Source organism: Xenopus tropicalis, chromosome 7 (genome assembly GCF_000004195.4).
Source record: "Xenopus tropicalis strain Nigerian chromosome 7, UCB_Xtro_10.0, whole genome shotgun sequence".
In the NCBI taxonomy this organism is placed as follows: domain Eukaryota; kingdom Metazoa; phylum Chordata; class Amphibia; order Anura; family Pipidae; genus Xenopus; species Xenopus tropicalis.
Genome location: NC_030683.2, coordinates 98876547 through 98892786, shown reverse-complemented (window position 1 = coordinate 98892786; position 16240 = coordinate 98876547). Strand labels below are relative to the sequence as shown.

Sequence of the window (16240 nt, the reverse complement as noted above, 5' to 3'; positions counted from 1 at the left end):
AGAAAAAGCGCCTAGCAGAGGCCATGGTATAACCAAAGTCTAAAGGAGAAAAGGATGGATTATTAAAATATGTTTATGTAAAAAACAATAAGCACGATGATGTCACAAGACAAAGTATTTAGGAACTGGAGTTAATAATCATAAGAGTAATACAATCTGAATATAAAGTTCAGCTTTTCAAGCAGATTTTATCATTGTAATAATTAAAAGACTTTATGATCATTAACTCTATTTCATACAACTACAAATATATAATGTGAAAGGACTGTTACACTACAATCTTTGCTTTACCATAGTTAAACGAGACTTCTCAACAACAAAAATGTGGCATTTGGGGACCACTATGTATTTATTGCAGCAGTGTCTAATTCTGATATGCTTTAATACAGCTTTCAATTCAAATTGAAATCAGTTCAACAATAAGATCTTAAAAATGACTTTTCTAACACTTTTATTAATCTCTGCTGGTGTATACAGATTTGCAAACTGTTCATATAAAGTAAACATATTGACCCCAACTTGTACTCACCTCTGCCAGTCACCAAGTCTGAATGCAGACTGATCACACTGTGCCTGTGATGTGTGTAACCCTTTTTGGGTATCGTGATGTCATAATGTGATGTCACAATGCCTGTATCATGTCACATGACCAAGCATTGTTGTATTGAAGATAAACATCATAACGAGTCATATAAATGTTACAGTATTGAAATCTAAAACTGGAATTTCAGTTTTGTAATCGTAATAATTATAAGACTCTTTATGATATTTAACTGCAATACATACAAATGCAAATATATTAGGCACACAAATATAAATACCTCTAGTGTAACCAGTGAAATTAGTGAAATGTATCAGACAACTGCCATGGATACAAATACAAAATGTATATGGATTGCTATACTGAAGTATATTAAAACAAGACACTGCAATAATAAATCATGTCTGGGAAACATCAAGTAATTTTAGCTGCAGCAACTAATTCTGATATGTGTTAATACAAACTTTCATTCACATTGAAAGTGCTTATTATTATTTATTAATTGAGGTTTATATATATTTTTATACTGCTTATACACATTGTTTAGAATGATCTTTGTTAATACAATTTAGTTTAGTTTACATATTCTTGCTCATTTATATAGGAACTTTCTAATAAATTAAACATAAACATATTTGACCACAACTTGTACTCACCTCTGCCAGTCACCAAGTCTGAGTATAGACTGATCCCACTGTGCCTGTGATGTGTGTAACCCTTCTTTGGTATTGTGATGTCACAATGTCTGCATCATGTCACATGACCAAGCATTGTTGTACTGGAGATAAACATTGTAAAGAGTCTGTTTAAAGTCACATGACCAAGCTTTGTAGTACAGAGTTAAAGATAATAAGGAGTCCTATAAATGTTACAGTGTCACATAATAAAATGTAATTGATGCAGGAAAAATGTAGGTACAATCTAGGTACATTTGAAACAAAAGGAAAATAGAAACAGATTGCTGATTATGATACATCACTGTCTGATTACTCAAGATACATTGAATATGTTTTCCCAAATCAATGGGTGTTTATGGAGTGTTTTAAAGTTTGGAAAATGTAAAATGTCTATGGTTTGAAAAAAAACAACAGCCTACAAATCTGAGCTACAATACTGTTTTTCCAAAAGCTGCCCCGGAAGTAGAATCCCAATGTTTTGACGCAGAGTGCGCACTCTGTGCACCAACATACCAAGTCTTCGTCAGCAACTCCTTCTCTCTTATGCGGCAGGGACAGGCCCTTTTATAAGGTTGCGCCCGTGCGTATGATGTCACACGTCAGCGACAAGGTGCAGCCTTATAGAAGTGCCTGTTGCCGCGGCATAAGAGAGGAGTTGCTGACGAAGACTTGGTCTGTTGGGGGTACTTTCTATGGGGGCAATTGGGGGCACTGTGTGTGGGGGCTACTGTCTATGGGGGGTACTGTTTATGGGGGCAATTGGGGCACTGTGTATGGGGGCACTTTCTATTGGGGGCACTGTTTATGGGGGCAATTGGGGCACTGTGTATGGGGACCACTTTCTATTGGGGTACTGTTTATGGGGGCAATTGGGGCACTGTGTATGGGGGCACTTTCTATTGGGGGCAGTGTTTATGAGGGCAATTGGGGCACTTTCTATTGGGGGCACTGTTTATGGGGGCAATTGGGGCACTGTGTATGGGGGCACTTCTATTGGGGGCACTGTTTATGGGGCAATTGGGGCACTGTGTATGCACGCTATAGAGATGTGCTCAGAATAATATCTTGTTTATCCTATTTTGTGTGTGTGTCTGTGAAGGCGCGAGAAGAAGGGTCATTTACAACCGAAAGTGCAGCTGCGCTTTCCCAGCAGTAAGTTGCACGTTACCCCATTATTTAAAGGTACTTGCATCAAAATGCTCTCTTTGCAGCTCAGTGCTGCTTAGTCCTTCCCGCCTCCTCCCCTGCATGAAGTACTGCTGCCCCTATAGATGCAGGAGAAATGAGAAATGTGGCGCTACCACCATCTGAACCAGGAGGTAGATTACAGATAAAACACAACTCACCAGTGAGCATTTTACTGACCAAAAAGGGAGTGCAAGAGAATTCACCAATGAGATTTCTGATTCCCAGCACCGTGTTGGGCACCTTGCTGTTATCTTACATACAAAGATTATTGTGGCTTCATTATATTACACTGGAATCTGACATGGGGGATAAAGAACTGATTTGTTCGGTGGCAAAAAAGCTTTTAAAATCAATTGCAGGTACAAACGCCATGGAGCCAGGGTCACACAGATCAGGGGAATTCTTACTGGAATAATATTTAGCATTTTAATGGCTGAGGAGTGGTGGTGAGTAAGTTGTGGTTGAGCAACAGTTTTTAGATTCCCTTTAATATCTTTAGTACAGCACACAAAGGTACTAGTCCAAGTACTAATACATTTTTTTGAGACAGGAAAGACATTTTTGTTTCCATTAGAGATGGCTTCAGCTTTTATTTCTGTTTTATCTTCATCGAGAAGTTAGTTTGGATTTTCTTAATTCACTTGTTTTAACCTGAAACACTTTCTAACCATGTACAAAGATTTCCCAGTACAGTTGGTTCAGTCAGGCCCGGACTGGCAATCTGTGGATTCTGGCAAATTCCAGAGGGGCTGCTACACAGTCTGTCACTATTTATTGTTCTGTTTGGACCTCTGTGTACTTGATATGGCAGGGCCTATTTTGAATCCCAATCCAGACCTGGGTTTAGTCCTTTGCTGAAAGTCTTTCAGCAAAGGTGCATGTTCATTTTCATTCATATATATTTTGAATGCTTAAAGGACATGTAAAGCCTACATTTGCCTACAATGTATATCAGTTGGGCATGTCTCCCCCGCCCAAATGGCATTATTTCTACTGCATATATCCCCTCACTTGCCAGCACCATCACATTTTCCTAAAGCAAATAGCAGCTTTCACCCGGTGGCCATGTTCCCTCTGATACATAATCACATTTAAATCTGCAAACAGCATACACACACACACAGACCCAGTACCGCCGCTCCCTATTAGCAGAGTACGCACTCTGCGTAGGGCACCAACTCCCAGGGGGGCACCCAGTACCGCCGCTCCCTATGCAGAGTGCGCACTCTGTGCACCAACATACCAAGTCTTCGTCAGCAACTCCTTCTCTCTTATGCGGCAGCGACAGGCCCTTTTATAAGGTTGCGCCCGTGCGTATGATGTCACACGTCAGCGACGAGGTGCAACCTTATAGAAGTGCCTGTTGCCGCGGCATAAGAGAGGAGTTGCTGACGAAGACTTGGTCTGTTGGGGGTACTTTCTATGGGGGCAGTTGGGGGCTACTGTCTATGGGGGGTACTGTTTATGGGGGCATTGTTTATGGGGGCACTGTTTATGGGGGCAATTGGGGCACTGTGTATGGGGGCACTTTCTATTGGGGGCACTGTTTATGGGGGCAATTGGGGCACTGTGTATGGGGACCACTTTCTATTGGGGGCACTGTTTATGGGGGCAATTGGGGCACTGTGTATGGGGGCACTTTCTATTGGGGGCAGTGTTTATGAGGGCAATTGGGGCACTTTCTATTGGGGGCACTGTTTATGGGGGCAATTGGGGCACTTCTATTGGGGGCACTGTTTATGGGGAAATTGGGGCACTGTGTATGGGGGCACTTTCTATTGGGGGCAGTGTGTATGGGGGAACTTTCTATTGGGGGCACTGTGTGTGGGGGCTACTGTCTATGGGGGGTACTGTCTATGGGGCAATTGGGGCACTGTGCATGGGGGCACTTTCTATTGGGGGCACTTCCTTAATATTTGGGGGAGGGGGCACAAAAGTAAATTTCTGCTTAGGGCACCCATTTGGCCAGCAGCGGCCCTTGCTGTGAAGCATAGATAGTTCAATGAGGGATTCAGTGTTTGGCTCACCAATAAACAACACACCAAGTATGATGGCATAGTAATCAGCAAGCAGGAACTTACAGGGGTTGTTCACTTTCAATATCTTTTTTTAGTACAGGTGTAAATCCCTTAGTCTCATTAAAAGCAGCTGTATAAATGATACAGTAACTGCTAGTTTTCTACAACTGCTTGAATTGTAAATAAATGTATCAAATGGAATAATGTGTACAGGTATGGGACCTGTTATCCAGAATGCTTGGGATCTTGGGTTTTCCAGGTATGGGATCTTCCAGTAATTTGGATACCTTAAAGGAACAGTAACACCAAAAAACAATTTTTTAGTCTCACTGTTCCTTTAAATCTTCTAAAAATTTAGGCTGGGGTTGGGGCAATCAACGGGGGCAGCCTAGGGGCGTCCGGAAGATAAATCTGGCACTGTATACAGTTATAGGACCCGTTATCCAGAATGCTCAGGACCAAGGGTATTCTGGATATGGGGTCTTTCCATAATTTGGATCTCCATAAATTTAGTCTATTAAAAAATAAATAAAATATTAATTAAACCGAATAGGATTATTTTGCATCCAATAAGGATTAATTATATATTAGTTGGGATCAAGTACAAGCTTCTGTTTTATTATTATCGAGAAAAAGGAAATCAATTTTAAAAATCTGAATTATTTGATTAAAATGGAGCCTATGGGAGACAGGCTTTCCGTAATTCGGATCTTTCTGGATAACGGATCCCATATCTCTACCTTGAAGACCTTGCATTTAGGAATCCTCACTATATCCTGACGCTTTTGGTCATACGTATTTGTCTAGGACCCATATTGATAGCATATTGATAGTTTGATCAATACTAGAGCAGAATAACATAATCCACTACTATAGGCAATACAAAATCACCATTTATCCAGTGACAGTGACATTTATCCAGGGACATTGCTTAAAACTTTAGATCTGTTAGATCTTCAGAGCAGAGCTGTCCAATTGGAAGCCCGCAGGCTCCAAAGGATTTTTATGATCCCCAGTCTATTTAAAGGTTCCATAAAGTTCTGTGCATGACGTTATCATTTTAATTTATTCTGGCCCTCAAACATTATATATGATATAAAATTGGCCCACTACATATAATTAATTGGACAGCCCTGCCTTAGAGGGTCTCATTCAAACAGTGTTACTAGGTTAGGTTTATGTGTGTGCTTCTTTTTTTTGTAATTCATTTACATAGAGTGGTTAATTTTCCATCTAGTTTAATAACACATTAGATGAGAACAAATTAGGGCAATTCATTACAGCCTCTCTAGAACACTTGACCAGAAATAGCACCGTGTGTCTGTGTAATATATCATAATTAACAGTTCTCGGAAATTAAATACTTTCGTTACTAGAGAGATGACCTTTTGTCTTTCTTATTTTCCTACCTTGTTTTCCATTAGCAATCAAAATGGTTCCATAGTCTCTTTTTATAGATGATTTCTAATAAGCAGCTTAAAGTATCATTTACATCACTCTTTTATGTAGGTTGGAGCATAAGCTTCACAGTGTGAATCCATTGACAAAGCAGTCCTTCAGCAGTGAACAGTAATGGGTTCTGAGCATTACAGTTTTAAAAAAAGCAATATTATTTCTGTCTTTTCTAATATTCACATATAAATGTAAAGCACGGGTCTCCAGATCTGTAAATCAAATGTCTCCATAGAAATTTTTAGAGCAACACTTCTCTAGTCAAGTCTTAGAATAAATGTAGGAAATAGGTTTTGTAAACCTTCTCTTCTCATTGTGCTTCAGAGTCTGTTGCTTCAAATAAGGGAGATAACTTAATAACCTTATTATAAAGACCTTTTTTCCACACTCTTGCATGATAGGGTAATATTCCACTACTATAATTAGGCCTTACCTGGGGCGAAATGTCTTGTAGCAAATGTTCCGCATCAAGCTTGCCAGTCAGAATGAAAACAGCTCTGGGAAAAGACTGGTAAGTATTTCAGCTAGTGATGATCTCAGATGAAGGCAATATAGAAACTTGGGAAATCTTAGGTATTGTGTAGAAGCACAGCTTTATTACCAGTTGTGGGTGTTAAAATAAGGATAGAAATTTTGGTTAGAATTTCCTTACATGACCAATGCTTTTTTGAATCCCTAGAATGTTTAAGCAATCCCTGCTCAGTCATTCAGAGCCAATGCCTTGTCTGAGGGTGATCACCTATAGTAGCATTGGATATATACATTTTCTTCCGCATTTTATCAAGGATACATGTCTGGTAACTCATTATTCAAGTATTCTATCAACATGAGGTTGTTCTTCCATTATAGTATTTATGTATTTGGTCCTCTTTTTAAAGTTAGTGCAAAAGCAATATCAGCAGGTCAGGCGAGAATGTATCAAATTCATTATATATGCTGGAGAGAATAATGTTCAAAATATAATATACTGTCATGTAGTGAAAAGAAGAAAAATATGGAATCTGTTATTCAGAATGCATGAGACCTGATAATCCCAGATACGGGGTCTAAAAAATATTTAAAATATCAAATAGGATTGTTCTGTATCCAATAAGGATTAATTATTGGTATTTATATAGTACATTAATACAATGCATAATAGAACAGGTGGTGAACAATACAGTAACAGAATATAGATGAATACACTTATATGTATCATTAATTAAACTGGGGAGAGCAGAGCATAATGAGTGAGGTAAGATGTTAACTTAGTTTGTGTCTTTTCTGAGGGCACCTGACGTGCATCAATGGTTTTTCCCAGAATAATCGAAAGGTAGATGTTGAAAAAGTGAAGAACTTTTTTGAAAAATATAAATCAAACTCTTGTAGCTGCAGTCATTTTCCTTTAAGTATTGCTAGTGCCAGAAAAACATAAGCTTGTCAGGTCTCGGGAAATAAAGCTGACCTTGCTGTTCCTTTTGCTTGTTTGCCAAGAAGCTTGAGTTCAAACAAGCTGACAATCATTTGTAAGTTGGATGGATTCCGGGAGTCCCACTAATGAAAGAGAAACAGGGCTAGCTTTCCCATAATTAACGCTCCACACAGAGGGGGTGAAGATAACCTATAAATTAGTCATGTCTCTTTGGCAGGCTCTACATGACTCACTTCTCTTCTCATAACTCTGTAAATGCAGGGATGGACATACACATAGCTCCATAGCAAATATTCAGTCTGGTGTTTCTAGAAATTACTGGGAGCCACAGTAAAAAAGAAAATTAGAGTCCCCCAAAACTTTAGCTAAATGTTTACCAAATATATCATAGAAATGCAGATGAGTTAGTGCCTGCAGGGCAATCTATACTTCAAGGCCCCCAAACAATGACAGTATCTGCTGCCCTTATTATGGATCCCTCTGTGTACCCGGAAACCGATCAGCTTTTTATTCAGTCACATACATGTATATACACTAGGTAACTTACAGCTATAGGATCCCTTACCAGAAAATCTGAATTATAAGAAAGGCCATCCGCCACAGTCCATTTTAAGTAAATATTTGTAATTTTCTAAAAAACTTCTTTTCTTTTTTTCTCCAATAATAAAACAGAGCCTTGTACTTGATGTTAACTAAGCTTCTTGAATCCATATTGGTGGCAAAGCAGTCCTATTGGGTTTAATATTTATATGACTTTTAGAAGAAATATGGTTTGGAAATCCAAATTATGGAAAACTTCAGTTCCCACGATTTCCAGATTACAGATCCTATACCTGTATTGAATTTTATTACAATAATGTTCTTTTTAATATTTGCAGCCAAACTGTTATTGGCGTGCTTGTTTCTCATTTTATTGAATGTAAGACTATAAAATTGTGGTTCAGTAATACTGATTTTCTTTAGCCATTTACCACTAAACAATTTTATATTAGGTGATGGTGAAGTAAGGGTATGACCACAAAATTCATACAAATTCATACTACTGGTTTATACAGGAGAAGTGCCCAGCTACATGTTACAGCTTCTATCAGTCCCAGCTTCTGTCAGGTGATCCCTATGGTATCCAATAAAAAAGGCAATGGTTGATAAGCAAGTTGCTGGTAAAGTCCATTTAAAAATGCATTGTCAATTACTGTCGATCACCTTCATAGCACTGCATACCTAATGTAAAGTAGATTTGCAATGTTTTTGCAATAGCACTTTTGTACAGGTAACAAACTGTTGTCCATAATAAAGTTACCTATTTAGTTAGTTGGCAGTTTTGGTTTCTGCTGCTTTGGTAGGGGGGTTTCACCCCTTTAGACATCTTAGTGTAAATAATGTTAGTTGATATATAAAAAGTTACAGCTTTTGCTGGGTTAAAATTGAGAAAGGGAGCACAGAATGTACAGAACCGTATAGTTACATTTTTCCCATGAAGGTGAATAAAGAGGAGAGCATTTTTGGAAGCTTTATGCACACACTGTTATGATATACTGATATATGTGTGTGCAGATTTGTTGTCCCTGTCTTGGCTTTTGTATTTTAAGAAAAACATTTTTATTATTATTCTTTCATAAATCAAATGTGTAATTTGACATGGGTTTGCAATCCTTTGAATGTTGCATTTCTTTTGGGTGTGATGAAAGCCATATAAACAGAGCTTTAATCCATCTGAAAATCAAATTATATTAAGCACAATGTGTAACATTTGCAGAGGATGTATTAAATAAATATACAGTGATAGCTCCACCTGTGACTTAGCAGCTTATGATTCTGAAAGGAACTAGAGCTTATAATAATAATAATTCAAGTCCTGGTAGTTGGAGTCTGTGACATGTCTATTTACTGACAGATCGCTCAGTGCTTGTTGTTATGGGAGATGATGGGGGTGATTTACAAAGGCCAGAAGCACACGTTAGTGCCCATTCAGGCAGTACTTTTCCTCTGATCTGGCAGTTCTGTGTGCCCCACACTGTATACAAAAATCCAACATGAAGTGCAGAGCGCAGCCAGCCCTGTCCTAACACACACAGGGGCCTGGTGTCGCAAGCAGGGCACAGGCCGGCCCACGAATGATTGGACCAGTACCACAGGCATGTTTTTATTAACATTGGAGACAACCATCACTGGTGATGTTGTCCATAGCAACCAATCACGAATTAGATTTGAATAGTCACCTACAAGTTAAAAACAAAAGCAAAGATCTAATTGGTTGCTATGGGCTACATCACCTACAGAGCATGAAATTATATGCTGAAATCCAGCTGCAAAACAGTTCTTCTCTTTCTGCATTATATGAAATCCTGGCAGGGGAGGAAGGACTAAAACATTGATGTTACAAATTGTAACAACTTTTCCACAGCTTACAGACAGTATACATAACCCACAATGCATTGCACTGTGATGTTACCTTCTCTGTTCTCTCTAGCACTTGCTCTTTGAATCACTATTTTCTTGTATGTGTGCAGGGAATTGTGGGGTTTGGACAATGCAGGCTGAGGACAGTTGACTACTGTTACATTTTTTTTTTTTTTGCAGGAGAACGGGGGGGGCTCGCATCATTCTGTGGGGCTACTTTACATCATCAGGGATTGGTGTGTGCTGTAAATACAGAAGGAAGAGAAGGGTGGTGCAAAATACTGCTTGAGAATATGTTTACCTGCTTCTTAAAAATTAGGAACTTGATGAAGTGACTTACAAATAAAAAGTTGCATCAGTCCATTAGGGAATTAGTGACACTAGAGGCAAAGCTCTGCTAGCATGGACCTGGAGCAATTTCTCATACATACTTTCCCCAAAATAATTATAGCTGTTATTGCTGCAAAAGGAAGCTTTACTAAATCTTATAAATTGTGGGGATTAAGTACTTATGCAAAGAGCATGTTGTAAGGCACTAGCTGGGAAAGCATGAATGGGGTGTACTTTGCTTTTAGACTTTTTACTTCTACACGGAGAGGGGCTCCAGGTTACAGATAATTTGCTGGCTTATGCTGGGGGATAGTTTGCTGTCGGGTTTTGCTGTAGAGCCAAAGGAGCTGGGAGCTGTAAGGTACTTGTGCCCTACATTGTTTAGGGTGGAGGAAACCCTGTTTAGACCCCAAAAGATCATTTCTCTGTTAACTCCGTTTTTGAATTCTGCTTTGTGAATAATAAAGGGCAGTAAAAAAATGGCTTTGAATCTGCAGTTTTGCATCCCTGACTCATGTCTGCCCTAACTCTACCAATACCAGTTTGAGCAAATCCCCACAATATATAATTGTTTTTCTTGAGATTTTTATAACATAAACAAGGTCACATAAAACAAATGTTGAGTTTCCAATATTATAAATTAAAAATATCACAGATGCAGAAATTTCAGTGTAGAACTAGGCAAAATAAAAAAAATTACTGACGGGTATGAATACTTTTGCAAGGCTCTCTGTTGTGTGCTAATTAGTGCAGCAGGATATTTATAGATATGAGCTACAGTCTATCTGCTTGTGACGCTGTATTCCCAGTAATATGCATACACTGCTGGATTATTTTGCTTGTTTTGGTATATATAGTGATTTCCGAAACTCCCAGCTAGTGCTGGATTGGGTACAAATGCAATGTATTCATGGAATTCATTACTAAGCCTTCACAGCCAGGAGAGAAAGCTGTGAGAAACGTTTGCTATTGATAAATGGAAGAAAAATGTCTTCAGGTTACACTAACCATAGTGCTACTTTATGGCTCAAATTGTAAAAGCGTAATGATTAGTATGGTCCCTATATAAATTAAAAGATCAGGTTATGACATATTGGTGGTCAGACTCCATTATTAAGAGTTGCCACACCAACGGTCCTGAGGCCAACACCTGGTTACTCGTAACTACGGATGGTGTCATAGACATCTTGCAAACTAGGAGACTGCACTACACAGCATCATAGCAGGCATATCAAGGAGTGTGGGATTTTACACCTTTACCTGCCCTGTAAATTGGGTAAGTTGCCAAGCATGCTGGATAACAATATAGTGCTCAGCACCAGAAGTATCAGCTTGGTTCTTACCACTTGATGGATCTATGATCTTATTGTTGCATAATCATATATGATACGAATGCCCCACGCTCACCAGGGGATTATAAGGAGTTCCCAGTTATGCTCCAGTACTGTGTTTAAAGCTGCCTGCCATTAACTGAATGATAAATGTTTAATATTACAATTCTGTTTTATTACAGATTGAAAGTGAAGAAGAAAAAAAGAGATTTGAAGAAGGAAAGGGACGTTACCTACAAACAAAAGCCAAACGACAAGCACACATGCAGTCTTTGACCCAGCAATGACCATCTAACTGCAGCAGTCTATAGGAATCAGCTAGCAATGGGAATTGTCAGACTGCCCAAGCTGTCCAAATAGTCCCTTTATAATGAAAATAGAAATAGTGTTATGTGATGTGAAATGCAATGTAAAGATCAGATTCTGATGTATTATATATATATATTGAGTAGTACAAATATTGAAACTGTTATATTATTAATGATTAGAGAAAGTTTAAGTATCTGATTAGCATTTTAAATAATTTATCATTACTGCTGTTAGCTATATATGTTCTTATGTTGCACTTGGCTGTGGTTGGATCCTGTCACAGCTGCACATACACAGGAGATGGGAATGTAAAAGGGAAAGGTCCCCAATCCCTAAAGTTTGTATTTCAAACCCAATACAGGCAAACCAATGTTCCACATTCCAACAGGTATTATAATAGCACGGCCAAAGGAAGAGAAGCCTACTTTTGCAGCTGCTGAGCAGAACTCCTTTGGCAGTGGTAGGACAAGGCAGAGTCCTCTTATTTCACATATAATTGTTTTAAAGTGATATGATTTTCTAATATGATCACATAACTACACTCACAGTAGTTCTGCTCCAGTCACAGGTGGCATCTGCTATTATCTGGTGCCGATTGGTTAATTTACACTTATTCGTGTGTTAGGTATATCACTTCCTACAGTTCTTTCTCTCTGTTTTGGGTCTCAAAATCTCTTCTTCAAAAGCTTTGTACTTTGTACTGCTAGACATTCAGTGGCGTGAACAGTATTTGCCCACTTCAACAATTTAGTGGTTGAGGAGAATAGGTCAAGGGGCTGAATACATTTGAAAGGCACTATATTTGTGCTTCCAGAAGAGAACATGTACTAAATTAGTATTATTTTCTATTTGGGGTTGATTTAATAATAGGTGCTATACTGCAACCCAAGCATCAGTGCAGCTAACCATAGCAACCATTTTGATCTTTGCTTTCATTTCCAGCTAATAGACTTATCAATACTTATTACTGATTGGTTGCTATGAGCGACTGTACTATAGCATCTATGTTAGTAAATTAGCTCTTTTACATGATATAAACTTCTTGGTACTTCTTGGTACTATATTAGCTAAACCCAAAGGTTTCTAGGCCGTGGAACATTAGCTTCCTAATTCAAAAAAACAAATCCAAAAAAAAGTTATTTTGCTATTAAAAGTTTTACAAATTAAAATGTATTTTTAGATTGTAAAATCTACTAATAAAAAAAGGGTCAGTGCTGCAGATTTTATGTTACATCTTTACATTTGCACTTTGATCTATGCTGCACCACATGTTTACTGGCACTTATACCAAAAAGAAAAATATGTAGGGAGCACCACACGCACTTTATATGTGCAATTACGCACGGGCGATGCTCACTTCATGTCACGTTACAAACAATGGGGTAAAAAGGAAGTCATAGCACTTACCACTTCTCGCTGTGCAATTCTCTTGTTTGTTCATTGTGGTAAAACTGGCTAAATAAACAAGAGAATTGGTGGGTGCTATAACTTCCTTTTTACTCCATTATGCCAAAATGACCCAATATGAGGCCATGTGGCCGTTGTGAACTACAAACTGGAATCAGGTAGCAGTAGCTGCTATGTGTCTGTTAATAACAGCTGAATGGTTGTTGGACTTCCTTGGTTTAAAAGAATGTTCATTTATATGCACTAAATTCTGATAAACATACAGTATCAGTATTTGCTTGTGTTGCCTTAAGGCAAACCAGCTGCTGCTGCTGCATTAAACCTCCCATTCTTCTGCAGTACCGCAGTTGCCTGCTAAGAAATAATGAGATTTTAGGTTCAGCTCAGTTGTACAGCCTCCATAAACTATGCGGCTTTGCTGATTACTGAAGCATGCCTTTTATTAAGGGCAAAGAGCCTTTGCCATTATTTTTTTTTTTAATTAGTATTAGTAGTAGCCAAAAACACACACGAAAATTGCTCTTCATTGTCTATGAGAATCCTATTAATGCGTGAGCACAAGTCAATGGGAAGCCATTGCGGATTGGAAGCAGTATATTGCCATCAAAAATAGCACTGATCAAATCACTATAACCTAAGGGATAAAGCCCAAGAGAGCCAGGCCAAGTCATGCCTATAGATAAGGGCATACAGTGTTTACTAATATGCAGATCACTCGGGGTTTGCTGATTCCATAAAGATAATTCTAAGCATCTTTAATGATCACGCATCTCCTTATATGAGTCACTAGTTATTTTAAATTCACTGACTAACTCACCATCATCTGCCTCCTTTAGCGTCAGAGGGCCACTAGTTAATGTCACATTGTTATTGAAAGGCAAATCACAGGGGGAGTTAGTTTGGGGAATTCATCTATAAATAAGCTGTGACCAAGTGATCACAAGTTACAGGAGATGCACAGCTTGCTGGCTTTGTCACAAGTAGTTATGTATTGCTTTTAGATCTGAACAATGTCTAATGGTAGTATGAAAGTTATATTCCAATGTCTCTGTTCTTAAGTAATAATAAAAGGAACAACAGAATTCATATGAAACCAGTGTTTTATTTTAGAGAATGCAGCAATAAGCAATGCTATAAACAATACAACAGGTATGGGCTCATTTTCTACCTCCAAAAAAGAGGCACAATGCTCCCAAAGGCACATGTCCTGGAGGGCAAGTAGCAGTCTTGGCTATGCAAGTTTTATCTACTAGCTAATCATGGTTTTTTTTAACCCACAATTAACTATTTTTCTGCAACAGTGTTTGTCATGATAGTTAAACATTAACTGGAAATATCTCTCAACCACATTTGTAGAACCAAAGTTGTGCATCTTTCTGATGAGAAGGATATTTCAACTATATTTAGTATAGATTGCCATAATAGAGCCAAATCCAAAGCTTCTTCTTGCTTTTGGTTTGAGTGGCCCCTTTTTTTCTCTGTGGAAGGGATTTCAGTCTCACAAGTGACTGCCCTGAGACTGTCTTTCTATGGTAAATATGATGCTCAGGGCCTATTGCCTTTCACAAGACTGTTCCATGGTGCAGGAAATCAGAGCCTATACACTAATTTTTTTTTTTTTTTTTTTTAAACAATACCTTTCTCTTCTCTCCATAAAAAAGACTTCTTGGCCCTGGCACAAAGTCAGCTATAAGTTCTTGCAGCCCTACCTGAACATTTCTCTGCCCTAGAGAACATTGGGAAGTCTAGTAAATAAAGATAGTAGGGTTTGATTACTAAACCTGATCAAATTTACCTTGGTGCAGTTCCCATTAACAACAAGTTGTCCACCAATCCAACTTTACCCACTTGAGTTTAATGAGGGGACAGAGACACTTGCAGATTATGTGCCCCAACATAACCACTGGCACTGGGTGCTCCCTCTTGGCGGGGGAGCAATATTACTGGCAAGAGTCTGCATAGAACTGCATAGCTAGCTTAACACAACCTTTCTTTTGAAATAACAATTCTCTGTGCAATTGTTGGGCACTGAACCATATACAGGGAAACTAAATGATTCTGTGCTTTACAGCCTTTTGCACATAGCAGGCTTATTCTCCCCTTACCTCTTATGCAAGAGCTGGAGCACAGCAAGTCATACAATATATAATAGAATCCCAAAGCAGGATGGGAGTCATAAAAATCTAGCATTTGGTCATTGGGCCTTCAGCTAATCAACCCTGGTATAGTTGTCTGTGCCCCTTTCTGCAAGAGTGTTCCTCCGTTGTTTGAATTCTCAACAGTATTTATAAAGAAATGCAATTTGCCTGAGCGAGGGACATTACAGAGACAGATGTATTTGTTCTGAACGGATGTCAGTTGTAGCACACAGATGGAAGACAGGTAATGGCCACAGATAGATGCCATTTTGCTTTATCAGAATTTTGCACACCTGACCTATTTTAAGAATGCAACTTCTAATGGGTTATATTTATCTAATAGTACCTCTCTGATTTAATTTTCAGCTAACAATCTATCAATATGTATGCCTTAGTATTGGCTAAAGCAAAATCCCTATTCATTCCTATTTTTATACTGTACTTATATTGACAATGTATTTTTGCTGATTAAGGCAATGCAGGTTTTGTATTTTACAAAACTGTCCATGACTGCTAAACTAGCTGATGAATGCCTTCATGTGTAGCTCAGTATACTGCAGGTAAGTGGCCAACAGAGTTGAATTCGGTCCTACGAGAGAAACAGGGGCCATTCTTATAACAATCAGATGGAGACAATGCTAAAGGGTATAGAGGTGATATAGGCTTATGGTGGAAATAAGGAAAAGCTAGTGGTAGGGAGTTGGGCAGTCCAGGCCAAGCCAGTTCTTCTAAATAAATAATATTGCGGTCTCCCTTAGAAACCTGGCTTAACCTCTTCTTAATTGCATTGCACCAAATGTTATAAAATGAATCCTGGCCATACTCTGCTACATTTCATATTTCTCTTGTAATGTGAATTTGGCCAAAAAAATCTGTCCTAAGCAACTTGTCATATTTGTCAGTATAAATTAATGGCAGATGAGACAGGTGTACAATCAAAGGCATCTGTGTTACCCTTTAGGGAAATCATTGGGAAGCTTGCTTTCTTCTTGCCCGAATCTTCCGTCTTCGCTTCTACTAGACATTCTATAAGTTTCC

General features: G+C 38.5%; 1 protein-coding gene across 4 annotated transcripts in view; it reads left to right on the top strand.

Annotated features, from left to right (window-relative positions):
* The window catches only part of acot7 (acyl-CoA thioesterase 7), a 117657-nt gene extending 103500 nt beyond the window's left edge, over nt 1-14157 (top strand). For 3 of the 4 annotated variants that reach the window (XM_004916190.4, XM_018095453.2, XM_031905178.1), the window contains one exon: nt 11531-14157. In XM_004916190.4, coding sequence (XP_004916247.1) covers nt 11531-11635 — 105 coding nt within the window. In that variant the 3' untranslated portion in view covers nt 11636-14157. 4 annotated transcript variants of the gene reach the window in all.
* The last annotated feature ends 2083 nt before the right edge of the window (nt 14158-16240 follow it).